The sequence below is a fragment of the Meles meles genome, chromosome 19, assembly GCF_922984935.1.
Source record: "Meles meles chromosome 19, mMelMel3.1 paternal haplotype, whole genome shotgun sequence".
NCBI classification, from domain to species: Eukaryota; Metazoa; Chordata; class Mammalia; order Carnivora; family Mustelidae; genus Meles; species Meles meles.
Genome location: NC_060084.1, coordinates 55698676 through 55717993, shown reverse-complemented (window position 1 = coordinate 55717993; position 19318 = coordinate 55698676). Strand labels below are relative to the sequence as shown.

The window sequence follows — 19318 nt, the reverse complement described above, 5'->3', positions numbered from 1 at the left end:
TCAGTAGTCAGGCATATCCATTTTATTTTATTTTAGAGCTTCTTATATAGGCAGTTTAATTGGGGTAGGGGGTTACATTTGTGCAAAGGACATCAAAGGGCTCAAGCACTCATCAGATAATTTCTCTTTGTTCAGCACAAGTTTTTCTAGTGTAAGCTATAGGAGGTACAGACTGGAGGCAGGGATGGGGGACAGGGTCTTGCCTCTTGAGTAGTCATGTCCCTCAGAAAGCCATAGGAGGTAGCAGAAATAGGTGATTTTGGGTCTGCAGTCTGAAGGAAAACAGGATATAGGTTAAAGGAAAATGAGAAGCTTTAGAGATGAACTAGATAGTAAGGAACAGCAGGAAACAGGATATAGGTTAATGGAAAATGAGAAACTTTAGAGATCAACTAGGTAAGTAAGGAACTGCAGGAAAACAGGATATAGGTTAATGGAAAATGAGAAAATTTAGGGATGAACTAGGTAGTAAGGAACTGCAGGAAAACTGGATATAGGTTAATGGAAAATGGGAAGCTATCTGAAGAAACTAAGTATATAGGAGAGAAGTAGGAACAAGAAAGCATTACTTTTGCTGGAGGCAGGGTGAATTTCAGTGGCTTGGCTTGTGAAAGCCTTGGACAAACATCAACATAGGGAGGAAAGTGTCTATTGTGGAACACATTTAAAGTTCTCCAGTGTCTTGGGTACAGAATAATTTACCTCCTTGAAGTTGCTCTGGCCCACAAGCTTGAGAGATGTTTGTGGCAGATTAGCAAGGGGCTCTTTGAGAGAGATAGGAGGATCAGAGGAAAAGGCAAGAGACTCTCAGACCATGCTTATCTGTGGGGCTATCCAGCCCTCAGCAGAATTAGGCCTGCATCAGTTCAGACCTTAACCTAGTGGGGCAATGCCTTTGACCAGGTCTCATGGCTCCCAACACATTTTTGTATAGCTTTAAAATGTCACAAACGTGAGGAGCAAGAAGCAGGATTAGTAAGATATGTGTTGTGGGTGCACCCAAGCCCTCGTTTTCCATGTTTATTGATAAGGAGACCCTATGTTCTGAAGTGGCTGACCAGTCCAGCAGGGGAATCTCAGTCCCGGCCCCAGGGCCATTCCAGGCTTTCCCCTAGCCCTACCAGCCATAGCTGCAAGAGTGGCACAGATACGGAAGTAAAAATGTATAAATACCCCCTTTGTTTGTGCTTGGGGTTCAGACCTTGTGAGAGTACTCTCTTCTGAACCCAATGGTGTGAAGTCAACCTCTGATCCTCCAAGGTCTCTGGGTGCCACTTGGTCCTTTGACCATAATCCAGTCCACAGTCCATAACAGTATAACCGCTGTCAAGGTTAGATCCAATGCAGATGGGGGGACCTTTCAGGGAAGAAGCTGCACTGCTGTGTGGGGCCTTCCTCTCTAGTGCCATGAATAGTATGGGCTCAGATTCTTGCTCTGTCCATGGTGCTGATTTGCTGGTGCAGCCATTCAGTAGTGAGAGGCAATGAGCATTTCTGCTTCAAACAGTCCAACACAATTGGTCATTGACTACTGAATGAATAAAGATTTGATATGTATGTACAATGGAATATTAGCATAAAAAGGAATGAAATCTTGCCCCTTGCAACAACGTGGATGGAGCTAGGGAGTATTATGCTAAGTGATATCAGTCAGAGAAAGACAAATGCCATATGATTTCACTCAACAAATGAAAAAGTGTGCAATGAGAAAGAAAAAAAAAGAAAGGGAGATTCCAAGAAAGAAATCGTCTCTTACCTATAGAGAGCAAGCTGATGGAAGCCAGCATCCAGGTGGGTAAGCAGATGAGTTAAAATAGTTACAGAGATTAAGGAGTACAGTTGTGACAAGCACCAGTTTTTATATGGAATTGTACAGTCACTATTGTACTCCTGGAATGAATATTACCTTATATGTTAACTGACTGAAATATAAACAAGAGCCTTAGAAATGTTTTGTTTTTACAGACTTAAACTTTTTGTCTTAGATTGATTGACTCCTAGACATTGCAGAAAAAATACCTTTGGAAACAAATTGAAACATTTATCTTTCCTCTCTTCAGATTCCTCCCAAGTTCAGAAACTCTCAGTGACTCTTCTACTTTTATGCCAAAATATGTATCTGCATAATTTCAATAAGAATCTGTCTGCTTATGACAAGAAACATAAACAAACACTGGCTATGGGGCACCTGGGTGGCTCAGTGCATTACCAGGCATCTACCTTGACCTCTGGTCGTGATCCCAGCATCCTGGATGGAGCCCAGCATCAGGCTCCCTGCTCTGGGGAAGTTGCTTCTCACTTTCCCTCTGTCCCTTCCCTTGCTCATTCTTATAGTTTCTCTTTCAAAGAAATATAAAAAATAAAAAGTATCGGGGCACCTGGGTGGCTCAGTGGGTTAAAGCCTCTGCCTTCGGCTTGGGTCATGGTCCCAGGGTCCTGGGATTGATCCCCACACTGGGCTCTCTGCCTACTTGTGATCTCTGTCTGTCAAATAAATAAATAAAATCTTAAAAAAAATTTTTAACAAAAAGTATTTAACAAACACTGGTTTGTTGTACAACTCCAGTTGTACAACTGGAGTGTTGTAGCTGTGAATGAGCTACATAGACTCAGACATGATGAGACAGCTAAAAGGGACTAGGATTCACTTTATGCAACCAATGAAGCCCCTTTGGAAATATCACCCTGACACCTTGCTTAGAGAGTACCCAGCAGCCTTCTATTAAGAAGATCACTCTGGGGGCGCCTGGGTGGCTCAGTGGGATAAAGCCTCTCCCTTTGGCTCAGGTCATGATCCCAGGTTCCTGGGATCGAGCCCCACATCGGGCTCTCTGCTCCACGGGGAGCCTGCTTCCTCCTGTCTCTCTGCCTGCCTCTCTGCCTAGCTGTGATTTCTCTCTGTCAAATAAATAAATAAAATCTAAAGAAAAAAAAAGAGGCTATAAGTCAAACCTCTATTCTTGGTGTGCTTATTTAAATAACCAGGCCAAGTTTTCTTTCTTGAGCTAGACTTACTTTACAGTAAAGTTAGTGTTAATTTGGGTGTGTTTGGTAACAATGAGGTGATTACAGAGAAAAATATGTTTTAATAACACATGTATGTAGATTAAAAATTTTAATAGTATTCATAATAAAATGTACTGAATCCAGATTTCTTCTAGGGTCATCTAGTACCTGGCTTCCAATCCTTAAATCAACATTTTGATTCTTCTCCCATGTTGGAATCATTTGAGAACAAAAACTACCTTTTTCCACCAAAGGTCTGCAAACTTAATGTAAATGACCTGATGTAATAAAATCATCCTAATAGATCCCGTATAAACAGTCTTAGGGCTGTGGCTCCATGAACCACTGAAAACAAGAGCAGATGCCTTTGAACTTCAAACCAGGAAGATCTGTCAGGTGGTCGCTACCTGTCCTCTTTCTCAAGATACTTCAGGTCTGACATCTGACCAGATGTCTGGTCAACTGCTACCCTTAGAAGACAGAAACTGGCTTAACATTTTCTCTAATCATGAATCACCATCCTCCTTTTGTTTTCATGTAATTGCCCCATTTAATTACATTGCCTACACCACATGGTGTTAGTAGGCTTCTTCCAGTCCCAAAGGACTGCACCTTGGGATACCTTTTAAGCCACTAGAAACCATGTGGGCTGTAAAATTTAAGAAAGGTACTGCATGCATGATTTCAGTAGGATCTATCAGTTAGATCTTTTCTGGAGGAAACTGGGAAAATAGACATAAGTACCCTGGTCCATCCCAGGCCTTCAAGGCTCTAAATCAGGACATGAACCTAAAGGCCTCTTGCAGAATGTGTTTGGACATGAGCAGATCAGTAAACTCCCTACTGACCTACTGGATGGTAATTATCTAAATAGGCCTCCTCCAAGCAAACCCAGGTTATGGGAGGAAAGAGGCCATCATGGACAAAGGGGCTTCTGACTCTCTCTCTCACTGTTCCTGCTCCTAATAGATGTGGGGGCTTCTCCCCCAGTCATTGCCCATTTTAATGGCTCTGACTGGAGCCAGCTGTGGTTGGTCTCCCTCAGGATGGGACATTAAGGGGCATTCCCAAGCAGCTGCTGAAACACCCTTTGTTTTGGGGAAATTCCCTGTCATCTCTGGCCTGTCATGGACTGCCCAATTCCCCTTGTTGGTGGAAAAGCATAGTGCTCGAATCTCTGGCCAAGTGGATGACACCCTCTGTCTGCTTTCTGGGAGCACTTCCCCTCCCCCTCCTCCCATTTCTGCACAGCTTGAATGGGGCCTGAATTACTGGCTTCTCTACTGGCCTGCATGCCTCCAGCACCATTGGCTTCTCCTCTTCCTACTACTCGTTGTGAGGAGCAAAGAAGACCACCCTGTAGACTTAACCACTGCCCAGTTCAGGTTTCCCCACCAGTCTTCCAGGTAAAAATTGGCAATGGGGAGGTACTTTTTTGGTTTAATTAAGATAGACATGTCTTTAAGGTTATTGGCATTAAATGTGAAACTTTTATCCTATTGAGGTTTGCTGAAGGTCAAATAAGCTCATGCTACCTCTTTTGGGATTTGATAGCAAAAAGATAACTTGAAATGATGGTTAGCCTTGTCTGTCTCAAAGTTCTCATCGGACATTGTTAAGAAAGCTTCAAAGTCTTCGGTAACCTGAAACGTTTGGCTTGGATGATAAGTGGGATTGAATTCATTGGATATCTAGTTTTATTTCAAATGAGATAAAATACTAAAGCATTGTTTACTGAATGTAGGTCTGTGCTTTTTAATTCTTATTGCAAAGGAACTAAGGATATTTGATTATGTGGGTAAACATGCTTTGTGCTTAACTGATTCGTAAATTTGCCATCCAAAGATTTCTGGGGTAACAGTTCACAGTTGATTACTACTTAGTCTTTACTGGAGACTAAGATTTCGAAGAGTGCAAAATGCTGCTAAATGTTGAACCATCCTTGTAACCCAGGGATGAATCGCACCTGGTCATGGTGGATAATCTTTTTAATGTGCTGCTGGATCCTGTTTGCTAGGATCTTGTTGAGAATCTTTGCATCCATATTCATCAGTGATATTGGTCTGAAATCCTCCTTTTTGGTAGGGTCTTTGCCTGGTTCGGGGATCAGGGTAATGCTGGCTTTATAAAAAGAGTCTGGAAGTTTTCCTTCTGCTTCAATTTTTTGAAACAGCTTCAGGAGAATTGGCGTTATTTCTTCCTTGAAAGTTTGGTAGAATTTCCCAGGGAATCCATCAGGTCCTGGGCTCTTGTTTTCTTTGGGAGGTTTTTGATCACTGCTTCAATCTCGTTACTAGATATCAGTCTATTCAGGTTGTCAATTTCTTCCTGGTTCAATTTGGGGAGTTTCTAGTTTTCCAGGAATGCATCCATTTCATCCAGGTTGCTTAGCTTATTGGCATATAACTGTTGGTAATAATTTCTGATGATTGTTTCTATTTCCTTGGTGTTAGTTGTGATCTCTCCCTTTTCATTTCATTTTAATTTTAATTTAATTTTTTTAAATTTTAATTTAAATTTTAAATTTAAATTTAATTTTATTTTAATTTATTAAATTATTAAATTTATTTATTTATTAAATTTAATTTAATTTTATTAAATATTAAATATTATTAAATTTTTATAAACTTAAAATTATTAATTTAATTTAATTTAATTTAAATTTTAAATTAAATTAAATTTAAATTAATAAATAATTTTATTAATTTGGGCTTTCTCTCTTTTCTTTTGGATTAGTGTGGCCAATGGCTTATCGATCTTATTGATTCTTTCAAAAAACCAGCTTCTAGTTTCATTGATACATTCTACTGTATCTCTGGTTTCTACCTCATTGATCTCTGCTCTAATCTTGATTATTTCCCTTCTTGCATGTGGAGTTGGTTTGATTTGTTGTTGATTCTCCAGTTCTTTAAGTTGTAGGGACAGCTGGTGTATTCTGGATTTCCAATTTTTTTGAGGGAGGCTTGGATGGCTATGTATTTCCCCCTTAGAACCGCCTTTGCTGTATCCCATAGGTTTTGGACCAAAGTGTCTTCATTCTCATTGGTTTCCATGAATTGTTTAAGTTCTTCTTTGATCTCCTGGTTGATCCAAGCATTCTTAATCAAGGTGGTCTTTTGCTTCCAGGTGTTTGAGTTCCTTCTGAACTTTTCCTTGTGATTGAGCTCGTTTCAAAGCACTGTGATCTGAGAATATGCAGGGAATAATGTCGGTCTTTTGGTATCGGTTGAGTCCTGCTTTGTGACCCAGTATGTGGTCTATTCTGGAGAAGGTTCCATGTGCACTTGAGAAGGATGAGTATTCTGTTGTTTTAGGTTGGAATGTTCTGTATATGTCTATGAGGTCCATCTGGTCCAATGTTTCATTCAATGCTCTTATTTCTTTATTGATTTTCTATTGATTTTCTGCTTCAAAGATCTGTCTATTACTGAGCGAGGCATATTAAGATCTCCTACTATTAATGTATTCATATCAATATGACTCTTTATCTTGATTAATAGTTTTCTTATGTAACTGGCTGCTCCCATATTGGGGGCGTAGATATTTACAATTGTTAGATCATCTTGGTGGATAGTCCGTTTAATAATTATGTAGTGTCCTTCTGTATCTCTGACTACACTCTTTAGTTTAAAATCTAATTTATCTGATATGAGAATCACTACCCCGGCCTTCTTTAAAGGCCCATTGGCATGAAAGATGCTTCTCCATCCCTTCACTTTCAGTCTGGATGTATCCTTAGGTTGAAAATGCGTCCCTTGTAGACAACATATGGATGGGTCCTGTCATCTTATCCAATCTGCAACCCTGTGTCATTTTATGGGCACATTTAGGCCATTCACATTGAGAGTGATTATTGATAGATAGGTTTTTATTGACATCGTGTTACCTTTGAAGTCTTTCTGTCTGTAGATTGTCTCTATATTTCTGTTCAATGATATTCTTAGGATTTTTTCTCTTTTATAGGACCCCATTTAATATTGCCTGCAGTGTCGGCTTGGTGGTTGCATAGTCTTTTAAGCCTTGCCGGTCTTGGAAACTCTTTATCTCTCCATCCATTTTGAATGTCAGTCTTGCTGGATAAAGTATTCTTGGATGCATGTTCTTCTCATTTAGTACTCTGAATATATTTTCCCACCCCTTCCTGGCTTGCCAGGTCTCTGTGGACAGGTCTGACGTTATTCTAATGGGCTTTCCTCTGTGTGTAAGGAGCCTCTTTGTCCTAGCTGCTTTTAAGAGGGTCTGTCTAGAATTGTAATTCTTCATTTTAACTATCAGGTGTCGCGAGGACTTTTGAGAATCTAAAATCTTGGGGGGAAACCACTCTGCCTCTGGTACATGAACGTTGTTTCCATTCATGAGATTGGGAAAAATTTCATAGACAACTTATTCCACTATATCTTCTACATTTCTTTCTATTTCCTCTCCTTCAGGGATTCCAATAATCAGGGACTGCTGACATTCAGGGAATTCTCTCAGGAGGAGTGGGGACACCTGACCCACACTCAGCGGGAACTGTACAGGGATGTGATGTTGGAGAACTACGGACACCTGCTCTTCTTGGGTGAGGAAGTCTCCTTCCAGATTTCCCAAGTCTGACTGAGGGTTTTGTTCTTTACTATGAAGACTGCCTCTTGGGAAATTTCTCTCTGAATGACTGGAATTCAGATCCAAGCAGAAAGGGAAATAAGTAGGGGTATGTAGATGGAGAGAAAAATCTTCATGTTTCTTTTCAGCCTTGGCTTCTCCTTCCCCAAGGAAACATCATCCCTGTTGTATATTAGTGGCAATTCTCAATGTCTAGTGACACAGAATGATGCTGCTCACATCTTAAACTGAAATTTCCCCTGCTTATTACCATGTCTACTACATAGAATTGGAGGTCAGGATGTGAACACTGGAACTGCCTCCTGTGTGTTCTAAAGGGACTGTTGGGCAACAGCTTTTGGGAAACCATTTTCTAGAATTCTACAGTGTCCCTTCTTCTCTGCTGAACATAAGCCTGATGGGAAGTTAGAATCCGCAGCAATAGTCATTTTCCTTTTTCCTCATAAAGGGGTCTCACTGTGTCAAAGCCAGACCAGATTATGTTTTTGGAGCAAGAGAAGCAGCTCTGGGATGTGAAGAGAAAGGAAACCATAGACTTCCATCCAGGTAGGTGGGAATGAATGAGGCAGATGACAGAGGGAAGGTCCAAGTCTGACGGAGGAAGGTAGGCCTTAAGCTGTGGTTTGAATCTCTCTCCTTGAATGAAGATTAGTTGGAGACATGCCCACTTTCTTTCTTCTCTCTTTCCCAGAGGGACATCTGCTCTCCAACATTATCGAGCTCTTAGATTTCTCTACAGATCTCCTTCAGCTCCAGTGACGGTCTGTCATGTCCACCGGGAGGGCCAGGAGACTCTGCTTGGAGGGAGAGTGCCCCGCTAAGCTGAGAACTTCTCCAGGTGGGTCAGATGGCTGGGCATCTGCCTTTGACTTTGGCCATGACCCAGGGTCCTGGGATCAGGCCCCGCATCAGGGTCCCTGCTTGGCGGGATTCTGATTGTCCCTCTCACACTCCCCCTGCTTGTGTTCCCTCTCTCGCTGTGTGTCTCTCTGTCATATAAATAAATTCAAAAATAAAAACTGAGACTCAGGAACTTCATTAGATAACAAAGCACCTTCCAAAAATGGACAATGTATAGTTTTATTTCCCTTCAAAAGTTCTTTTTTAAAAATATTAACTAATACTGCGGTGCCTGGGTGGCTCAGAGGGTTAAGCCACTGCTTTGGCTCAGGTCATGATCCCAGGGTCCTGGGATCGAGCCCCGAATCAGGCTCCTCACTCAGCACAGAGCCTGCTTCTCTCTCTACCTCTGCCGGCCACTCTGCCCTCTTGTGCCTTCTCTCTCTGACAAATAAATAAATAAAATCTTTAAATAAAATAAAATATTAACTAATACAGAAACTTCCACTCTCTGTGTTCTGTTCCTCAGTGGTGGAACAATGTAATGTCTCTATTTGTTTCCTAGCCTTCCCACACAAATAATGCTATTGGGGGACTAACGTATTTAGAACTCAGATCTTGTAGCCTTTAATAAAGCCTCAGTTATTATCTAACTCAAAAAATGAATGAGCTTTATGCTTTTTGTCAATAAAGTTATGTGTATATTTGTATGTATTTGGATATCTCACATACATACTCTGTGATTTCTACTGTTTAATTTCTCTCCTTGGTGAGTGGTCAGTGAATGTTGTACTATGTCTAGGTAAGTTGTCATCAACACAGAATTTATTTCATCAGGTATTTGTGGGTGAATTTTGATTCTCTCTGCATGAAAGAAAAGATTTCTTGGAATTGAAAGTAATTTTGAAACATTTTATAGCTCTGTACCATGTTTTGGTATTAAATAAGAAAGATTCATTTTATCTTTAATTGTAGTATTATACCATGATATGCCTTGGTACCTTCCTCATTAACTTCTGTGTCTTCTGTGAGTATTTTCATTGTGGTTATTTACAGATTGCGTAAAACAACTTGGAGGTAAAACAAAGATTTTAAATCTCATACCGTCAATTGCACACAAAACTCTTCATCCCGTCTCCACCCCTGCACCCACTTTGTTACCGATATCACAGATTCTGTCTTTAGGTCCTGTGCCTTATTACCTATGTCAAAGATTTTTATACTTTTTTAGAAACAAAATTCTGTAGCAGAAATAAACATCAGGGATACCTAATTACAACACTTAACAACACTACAGGTTTGTGTAAGTCTAAATATTTATGTAGAAGAGAGCTTTGTGTCCTCTGTGGTTGCAGTTTGCAGTTTCTGTGTAGAATCCTTTTCATTTAATCAAGAGCATGTTCCTTTTACGTCTCAGAGGACAAGTCTATTGGTAAACATAGAGCATTTTTACTTGGGAATGTCTTCATTTCTACATCTGTGGAAAAGAGTTTTGCCCGGTAGAGTATGCTTAGTGGCCATTTTTTATCTTGTAGTACCAGAGTACTTGATGCCGGCCCCATTCCTGTCGGATCCGCTGAGAATCGTAGAGGAGAAGCTTGCAGTCTTTCCCTATTGAATAGGTTAGATTTCAGCTTTTCACACATCTATGGCATTCATTAGGTTGAGGGGTTTCCTTCTCTCTCTCTGTTGAGTGTTTTTAATGTGACATATTGTCCGCTGTGCCCATATTTGTATTCTGTCTTCCTTAATATGATCATGTCATTTTTAAAAATATTTTATTTATTTATTTGACAGAGAGAGAGGTCACAAGTAGGCAGAGAGGCAGGCAGAGAGAGAGGGAGAAACAGGCTCCCCACTGAGCAGAGAGCCCGATGCGGGGCTCGATCCCAGGACCCTGAGATCATGACCTGAGCCGAAGGCAGAGGCTTAAACCGCTGAGCCACCCAGGTGCCCCGATCATGTCATTTTTGATCTTCATTCTGTTAATGTGGAGTCTTCAAGTTATGCTTTTCTATATGTTGGAGCCCCCTTAATTCCTGGACTGTTTCCTACTTGATGATCTTGTAAAAAGGGAAAATGTGCTGTTGATTCAGATTGCTATTTATTGTGGACTTTGAGTGAATATTCCTCACATGTAGAGTTTTGCAATCTTCGTCAATTTGTACTGTCTTCGTCTGGCTTGCATGAGCTGGTAATGCTGGTGCCACAGACAGAGTGTTCTGCTAGTTTCCCTGATTGTCACTCCTTGGAAATGTTTGAGGAGATTTGCAGTCCTTTCTTCTTCAGTGTCTGTCTGATTATAAACCAATTTCATCCAGCACACAATTTTTGTTTACTGGGAGTTTTTTCTTTTATTCATCCTTCATTCTGCTTTGTGTTTATAGATCAGTTATTTATTTTGTTTTGAATGATGGAGTCTAAATTGGTTATACATTTCTTTTGAAATTCATACTCCTCCTTTGATATGAATTCGTGGGCAATGATTACCCTGTGTTGCCTTTATAAGTACTTTTATTCCTACGGTCATTTTTTTTTTTAAGATTTTATTTATTTATTTGACAGAGAGTGATCACAAGTAGACAGAGAGGCAGGCAGAGAGAGAGGGGAAAGCAGGCTCCCTGCTGAGCAGAGAGCCCGATGTGGGACTCGATCCCAGGACCCTGAGCCATAGGCAGCGGCTTAACCCACTGAGCCACCCAGGCGCCCCCTACGGTCATTTATACTGTATCTACTTTCACTTCTTCACCTCTCCTTTTAGTCGGTCTTTTCTCTATTACTCTTAATTTAGCTCAGGGGTTGTCAATGATGTTGATCTCTTCTGACAAACAACTCTTCCTATGGTTGATATATTACTATTTTTTTGGTACTCTGTTTGGTTCGTTACAGTTTTCTCTTTCAGTTTCCATCATTCTGCTAATTTTGCACCCATGTGACCCTTTTCCTGATGATTAGAGATAAAGGAAACTGATTTTTGAGACACCAAATATGTGTGACCATACCACAGAATTATATATAAGGATATATGGTCAGTATGTTGTGTGCCATGAAACATTTCCATGCAGAAATGAAGTCCTGATGAGTCCTTCTCAGCCATCTTTCTGACATTGTCTGATTCACTTGATGCTTCTATATTAGCATTCAAGGGTATATTCTTCTGAATGTAGTAAGTGCAATGATTTTATTTTATTTGATATTTTTCGGCTATATCTTTATCTGACAATCAGAGTTTCCCCCTAAAGTGCAGCATAGAAGGTTCTTTCCAGAACGGATCAATGCACAGATACAGACATAGTGCTGTTGAGATTTTACACTTACACACAGACTGGGACAATGATGGGGACAGCGAAGGGCATCAAAGAAATCCTAGAGGATATACCCAAACCAAGGCAATTGCCCTTAATGAGAATCTCACTGCCCCAAATGGTGAATGATATAAACCACTGTGGAAAACCTCCCTTTTTAAGTCAACTGTTTCTGCAGAGCCATGTGTTTCTGTCAGCACATGCTTCAATCAGTTATTCAAACATAGCTATTTGTGGACAGACCTTTTGGAACATCTGGAAAGTAACCTAGTCCATGCTGAGAATAATGATTTGAGCCATTTGGAAGATAGGATTGGCCTGACCATTCAGCCAGATGTTTCTGATCATCAGAGATTTAGAAATGAAGAACAAAGTGCTCAGTGGGATCCATTCGAGAGGGGCTTCACTGAGGAGTCAACCTTCCAGAATGACCAGAGGCTTTTCACTGGAGACAGAACTGCTCAGTGCACTTAATCTGAGAAAACATTGAACCAGGGCTCCAGTGTTCACCGATGTGTCAGGGCTAGGTTTGCAGAGAATCAAAATGAATGTGATAAATATGGGGAAGGCTTTAATCCAAGCTCTGACCTCAGTATACATAATGGTCACCATTTGGGAGACAGTCTTCATAAATATAATGAATGTGGGAGAGTTCGTAACCAGTCCTCCAGTGGTGGTGATCATCAGAGAATTCATGAGGGAAAACACCCATTCAGATGTAATAAACCAGGGACCATGTTTAGTCAGTCATCAAGCCTAAATATCAATAAGATAATCCCTAGATGAAATGATGATTTCAATTAAATGATGATTTTAAAAATGTGGTAAATCTTTGGACTGCCACTCAACATTATCTCAACATCAGCAAATGCATGCTGGAGAAAACAAAGAAATATGAAGAAGGTGGTTAAACCTTTAAGGACTGTTCATCAATAAATGGACATAAGCAAATCTATACTGGAGGGAAACTTTACCCATGTCAAGAATGTGGAAAGGCATTTAACCACAGCTCAAAGCTTATGCAACATTGTAGAATTCATACTGAAGAGAAACCTTACCAATGTGAAGAATGTGGGAAGGCCTTTAAACAGAGCTCAGTGCTGACCCAACATCAGATAATTCACACTGGAGAGAAACCTTACAAATGTCAAGAATGTGGCATTAGCTCAAGGCTTACTCATCATCACAGAATTCATACTGCAGAGAAACCTTACAAATGTGAAGAATGTGGCAAGGCCTTTAGGTGGCCCTCAAACCCTACTCGACATCATATAATTCATCCTGGAGAGAAACCTTACAAATGTCCAGAATGTGGCAAGCCCTTTAACAGGTCTTCAGACCTTACTTGACAACACCAAACTCATAGTGGAGAGAAACCTTACCAATGTCAAGAATGTGGCATGGCCTTTAGCCTGGCTTCAGCCCTTACTCTTCCTCATAGAATTCATAGTGGAAAGAAACCTTACCAATGTCAAGAATGTGGGAAGTCCTTTAAACAGACCTCAGTGCTTACCCAACATCATGTAATTCATACTGGAGAAAAACCTTACAAATGTCGAGAATGTGCGAAGGCCTTTAAGTTGCCCTCAGAGCTTATTTAAACATCAAATAATTCATACTGGAGAGAAACCTTACCAATGTAAAGACTGTGGGAAGGCCTTTATGTGGCTCTCATCACTTACTAATCATCACCAAATTCACACTGGAGAGAAACCTTACACATGTCAAGAATGTGGCATGGCCTTTGTCCAGCAGGCACACCTTACTAAACATAGAACTCATACTGGAAAGAAAACTGACAAGTGAATTTAATGTGGCAAAGCTTTTAACATGCAAACAACCCTCACTGGACATGAGAGAATTCATACCGGAGAGAAACCTGCAAATGTAATGTATATGAGAAAATGCCCAAGGACTGCTCCTCCCTTACTGCATATCCAATTTTATATAGGAGAGTAACTGTACACAGAGAGAGCATGTGTCTGACCTCTCACAGGAACTCCCAATTTACTTGACTTCCTAGATATGATGTAGGAGCAAAACTGTAAAATGTAAAGAAAATGAACAAAGCTTTTTTGTAATTCAATCCTTAGTCTCACAAAGTGCATATGAGTTTCACACCCATGAAACATCATGTGGGTAGACGTTCATTTTAATATACACTGGATATTATGCACCAGAGAGTGCATTCAGGAAAGTAACTCGAATGGCATAAATATTTAGAAGACTATTTAATTGCTCGTTAAATTCCAATAAATTCCAGTAAAAGGAATACTTTATTCACTCTATTCAGACATTACTCTGTAGGAAAGTAGTGATTATAAGGAAAATTCAAACATTTAGAACTTGTATATAGTATTCTGCTTCAATAGATTTAGTGAATGGACTTTTACATATGTATAAAGGATTTCAATATTTTTTTTTAAAGATTTTATTTTTTTATTTATGACAGAGAGAGATCACAAGTAGGCAGAGAGGCAGGCAGAGAGAGTGAGAGGGAAGCAGGCTCCCTGCCGAGCAGAGAGCCGGATGCAGGACTCGATGCCAGGACCCTGAGATCATGACCTGAGCCGAAGGCAGCAGCTTAAACCACTGAGCCACCCAGGCACCCGGGATTTCAATATTTTTATGTTTTACATTGACCCTATGTGACTTTTGTGACTAACAATATTCATGTATTTTACTCTGAAATCTCTCCTGAGAATCCCTTTACTCCTACTGAATATGGAAGAGCATGTGGCTGATTGTTGCTCCATCAAAGATACCAGATGCCATGCTACCTTAAGTGGATGCATGCATGCTTAATTTTCTATGGAAGATGTAGGACCGTATAATATACAACATTCGAGGAAAATCTCTGTGGAGATGTTTATGTTACAACATTGATACAAGTTACCATGAAGTAGGTGTTTAGAACACATACTACTCCATGTTTTAAACTAAAGAACTTCCTCAATATTAGAAATACAAGGCTTTACTAATTGTTCCTTAAGAAAAAGGAGGTGGCAGGCAGTACACTACCGAGGCGTCTTTGTAAGAACCATCGATTTGTAGTATGACTTGATGTGGTTAAATGAGGAAATCCTGACAGATGAGAAGCAGGGTAGCTAACCCTTCCCTACAACGCCATACCAATGAACATGCACATTTCTTAGGACTGTACCTCAGTCCTGAAATTTTTGGAAATAGGGACTCCCACATCCTTCTGAGAACATGCGAATGTTTCTGCACATGTGTATTCTGTATTTCGAATGATGACGATAGACTAAATTTGAAATGCATAACTTAGTGTATGTGTGAACTTAATATATTTTCATTAATAAAACCTAGTGTGTTTTAACATATGGATATGGGTGTGTCATGAATGATGTGTTATCCTACCTCCAGTGTTAATCTCTCTCATTGAAGGTTGCAGGTTAATGATGGAATCAATCACCTGTTTGGCACTGGAGTAAAACAATATACCTATAATCCATTTTCCCAGTGGTCTGAAGTTTTTGGAGATATGTGACTGTTTTACCCCTAGTCTATGCTATGATTTTCTCCTCTTGTGAATACGATGATATTACTGTGGGTGTATTACCGAGGTATGTAACATAGAGATATTGTTGGTATTTTAGCTCATGTACTTCATGATGCTGCTACTTGGCATCGATTTTGTGTAGCTAGAAGTTTTGTCAGGGACTTACACTGACAGAAGCCCTTCTCACTAGTGCATTCCCCAGTCAACACGTTGCAGGGTCACAAGTTAGTGGAAGATCTGATAGGACATTTGTACTCTGTCCTTATGAACCCACCATCTCTCCTTTCTCTTAGTGCTTTCCCTCCCATGTCCCTCAGAGAACACTCCCCCTCCCCCAGGACTTCCCTAAATCTGTTTTAGTCAGAATGGCATTTTCTGGACTTGGACTTGAGATTCTATAGCTCTGCACCATGGCCCCAAATGAAATCATGTGCTCCATGTTCTGTACTGAGTGTTGTTTTGATGTGTCTATGAAGTACACATGTGGATATGACCATGCTATGTGCGTCATAGATACCCCTTAAGAAAGAGAAATCTATCCTAATAGGAGTGGTGTTGTAGCCCAGGAAGAGGCAGAAAATACCTAAGATGAAGAATTAGCCTGTAGAAGAGGAGAAGTGTCCTGAGTTGCCCAAGTGACTCCTTAGATGTAGAAAAATAATTTCCACTTGTTTTAGGTCCTACTTATCTCTAGGTCTCCAGTTGTATTCCCCATCATTTTTCTTTCCATCTGCATAGGCACTACAGCCATTCTTTTTGCCTGTGCTACAGAGACAGTGTCCTCAAATAATGCTTCATTGACACTACATAGATGGAAACCAATGGGTATTCAGACATTTAGCATGACGATGTGGGATGAGAATCTCAGTAAAATTTGAGGAAGGCACCAACCTTGTAAAGAATGACAAGACCTATGAATAGGAAATGTGAGGAACTCTTTACAGTGTGGGGAGGGAATAGGAGGTGGCACCCTTTAGTCACTGTAAAGGCACAGGCAGCTCTTGCTGGTGTCATCTGATGAATACATGTAATAGGGAAACAAAAGCCATTTTTGCCAAATGGGGGTTTCTCTGGCTAGGGAAGTCCTGTTTTATCTTGATGATTTGATTGGCCTCCTATGTCTTCCTGAGGACTAATGCTGTTGGATGTCAGTGATTACTGTATTTCCCCTGGCTAGATCTGTGACAAGGGATGGAGGAGGTGTTGGATGATGCAATCATGTGGGCAGCTTTAAGATGTCATGTGGTTGAATAGATGTTTGAGATGAAGAAGCCTTCTGGGCAGTGGAATAGGCCAGATCAGCAAGGCATGTGCTATGGTTGCTCCCAAGGCCTGTTTCCCAGGTACATAACCCCAGTCAAGGTAATAAGATCCACTGTGGTTGGGTGATCCTTCAGGGAAGCTCCTTCCTACTGTGCGGGACCTTCCTCCCTTTCCTCAGCACCATAATGGGTTCGTTCTAGGGGCAGTTGGGTGGCTCAGTTATTACGTGTCTGCCTTAGGCTCAGGTCATGAGTCCTGCACCGGGCTTCCTGTTCAGAGGGAAGCCTGCTTCTCCTTCTCCTTCTGCTGCTGCTTGTGTTTCCTCTCTCACTGTGTCTGTCTCTGTCAAATAAATAAAATCTTAAAAGAATAATATTTATTGGGGGGTAGAAAAAGAATAAATGAAGTAAGATGGGATCGGGAGGGAGACAAACCATAAGAGACTCTTAATCTCACAAAACAAACTAAGGGTTGCCGGGGGAATGCTGAGAGAGGATGGTGGGGTTATGGACCTTGGGGAAGTTATGTGCTATGAAGTGTGTAAATCTGGTGATTCACAGACCTGTATCTCTGGAGCTATAATACATTGTCTGTTAATAAAAAAAAATTAAAAATTAGAAAAGAGAGAAAAAAACAATATTTTAAAAAATATAAAGAAAGTGGTGGAATCATTTATAATCTGCTTCTGTCTACAAGGTCCTATCCCTTAAGCGCTAAGCATGCAACAACCTCCTTCACACATTAAAAGTATAGCTCTTGAGGGCTCTGGGGGTGAGTCCGTTAAGGGTCTCACTTTGGCTCAGGTCATTATGTGAGATTCCCAGCACATAGCCCTGCAGTGGACTCCCTGCCCAGTGGTAAGTTGGTTTGTCTCTCTTCCTCTGCCCATCACCACCCACCACCAGGAGGGTGACGCTCTCAAAGAAAAAAAAATGTATAGCTCTTTCTGTCCCACCCACATGCTACTTCAATAAACTTATTAAGTTGACCCATAAAACATCACAGAAGTTCTTCCTGACCACTGCGCTGAAGGATCCAACAATTTTGTTATCCAAAAACCCAAGCTGGCTGCCATTCCATTGAAAAGCCAATGCATAGGGCATGAGTTTTGATTGGATTGGAATATCAGCATTATTCAGAAGGTGAGCCACTTGGAAAGAAGAAGGACTTATGACAAAAATCAACTCCAAGGAATTTACCAGGCCTTCAGAGTTTTGAAGAAGCTTGAGGATAGTGAATCAGGAGGAGGGAACAGGACAGTCTGACACAGTTCTTGATGGCCTGTGCACTCACTCTGCCTCCTACGGACATTACAGAGGTGCTCACAGGATGTGTATGTGTCTCCAGGTGTGGTTGTGTCAGAGGGTGGGATTATCAGTCCTTCCTGGAGACAATGTGTGATATATAGATGTACAGATAAGGGTTTACTCCATCATTCATGGAAAGGTGCACGCAGAAATTTAAAGGCTATTAAGTTGTCCCAAGAGGCCAAGGGAGGGTTTCAATTTAAGTTAGAAACCTGTCTTGGGGTGCCTGGGTGGCTCAGTGGGTTAAAGCCGCTGCCTTTGGCTCAGGTCATGATCCCAGGGTCCTGGGATCGAGCTCGGCATCAGGCTCTCTGCCCAGCGGGGAGCCTACTTCCCTTCCTATCTCTGCCTACCTCTCTACTTGTGATCTCTGTCTGTCAAATAAATAAATAAAATAAAAAAAAAAAAGTTAGAAACCTGTCTTCAGGGTTTGTCCTGTGATACAAATGACATTATTGCCTTCTGCTATGATGCTGAGTTATATGTGTGTGTGTGTGTGTGTGTGTGTGTGTATTTTTTTTTTCAGGAATCAATTAGATGGAGGGCCTTTATTAGAAAGAGAGAGGATCACGATGTGGGAAACAAAGGCAGAAGAAAACATACTAATATCCTTATACCTACAGGTCACTGACATATCCTTGAAACAGGCAGAGTGACATTCCTTCAAGGACTCAACTGCCATGATGCTAATAGGTTGCTAATGGGAAAAGACAATCCTGACCTGAACTCCCCAACCCCCAGCAGGATTCTGTAAGTCTACTTTAACATAAAACATTTCCTTTGGAAACTTCCCTTTTCTCTCAAACCCCCTAGCTACCTATTGGTAAACATCCTCCAAGCAGAGGGCCCACGGATAAACATCAGAAGGGTCCCATGACTAAGGATTTTTGGTTGGTAATAAATGACCTTTTCCCAAAACCAATAATTCCCTCAAGGTCCTGGATACCTTGCTTCCAAAATTCCTTAGAAACTTGTGCTATCCCCAACCCCCTCCAACTTGAAAGTATATAATGGGCCACGTGTCATGACAGAGTGCAGTCTTTCTTCCCCTGGGTCCTGTCCCCATGCTTTCATAAAATCACCTTTTGCACCATAGACATCTCAAGAATTCTTTCCTTGCTGTGGGTATCAAACCCTATCGTTCTTTCCTACATGGATACCAGAGATTAACAGTTTATATCACAAACAGTTGCCTATCTATAAGAGACACATGAAAAAATGTTCACATTAGCCATCAAGGAGATTCAAAGCAAAACCACATTGAGATACTGCCTCATACCAGTTAGAATGGCCAAAATTTACAAGACAGCAAAGAAGTGTTGGAGAGGATGTGGAGAAAGGGGGACCCTCTTACACTGTTGGTGGGAATGCAAGTTGGTGCAGCCACGTTGGAAAACAGTGTGGAGATTCCTTTAGAAAATAAAAATAGAGCTGCCCTATGACCCTGCAATCGCATTCCTGGGTATTTA

At 40.9% G+C, this 19318-nt stretch overlaps 1 protein-coding gene across 1 annotated transcript in view; it reads left to right on the top strand.

Annotated features, from left to right (window-relative positions):
* The window catches only part of LOC123930607 (putative protein ZNF720), a 29896-nt gene extending 21526 nt beyond the window's left edge, over positions 1 to 8370 (top strand). The window contains exons 2-4 of the mRNA XM_045986810.1: positions 7437 to 7570; positions 8065 to 8157; positions 8303 to 8370. Coding sequence (XP_045842766.1) covers positions 7437 to 7570; positions 8065 to 8157; positions 8303 to 8370 — 295 coding nt within the window. The remainder of the gene's footprint in view (positions 1 to 7436; positions 7571 to 8064; positions 8158 to 8302) is intronic.
* The last annotated feature ends 10948 nt before the right edge of the window (positions 8371 to 19318 follow it).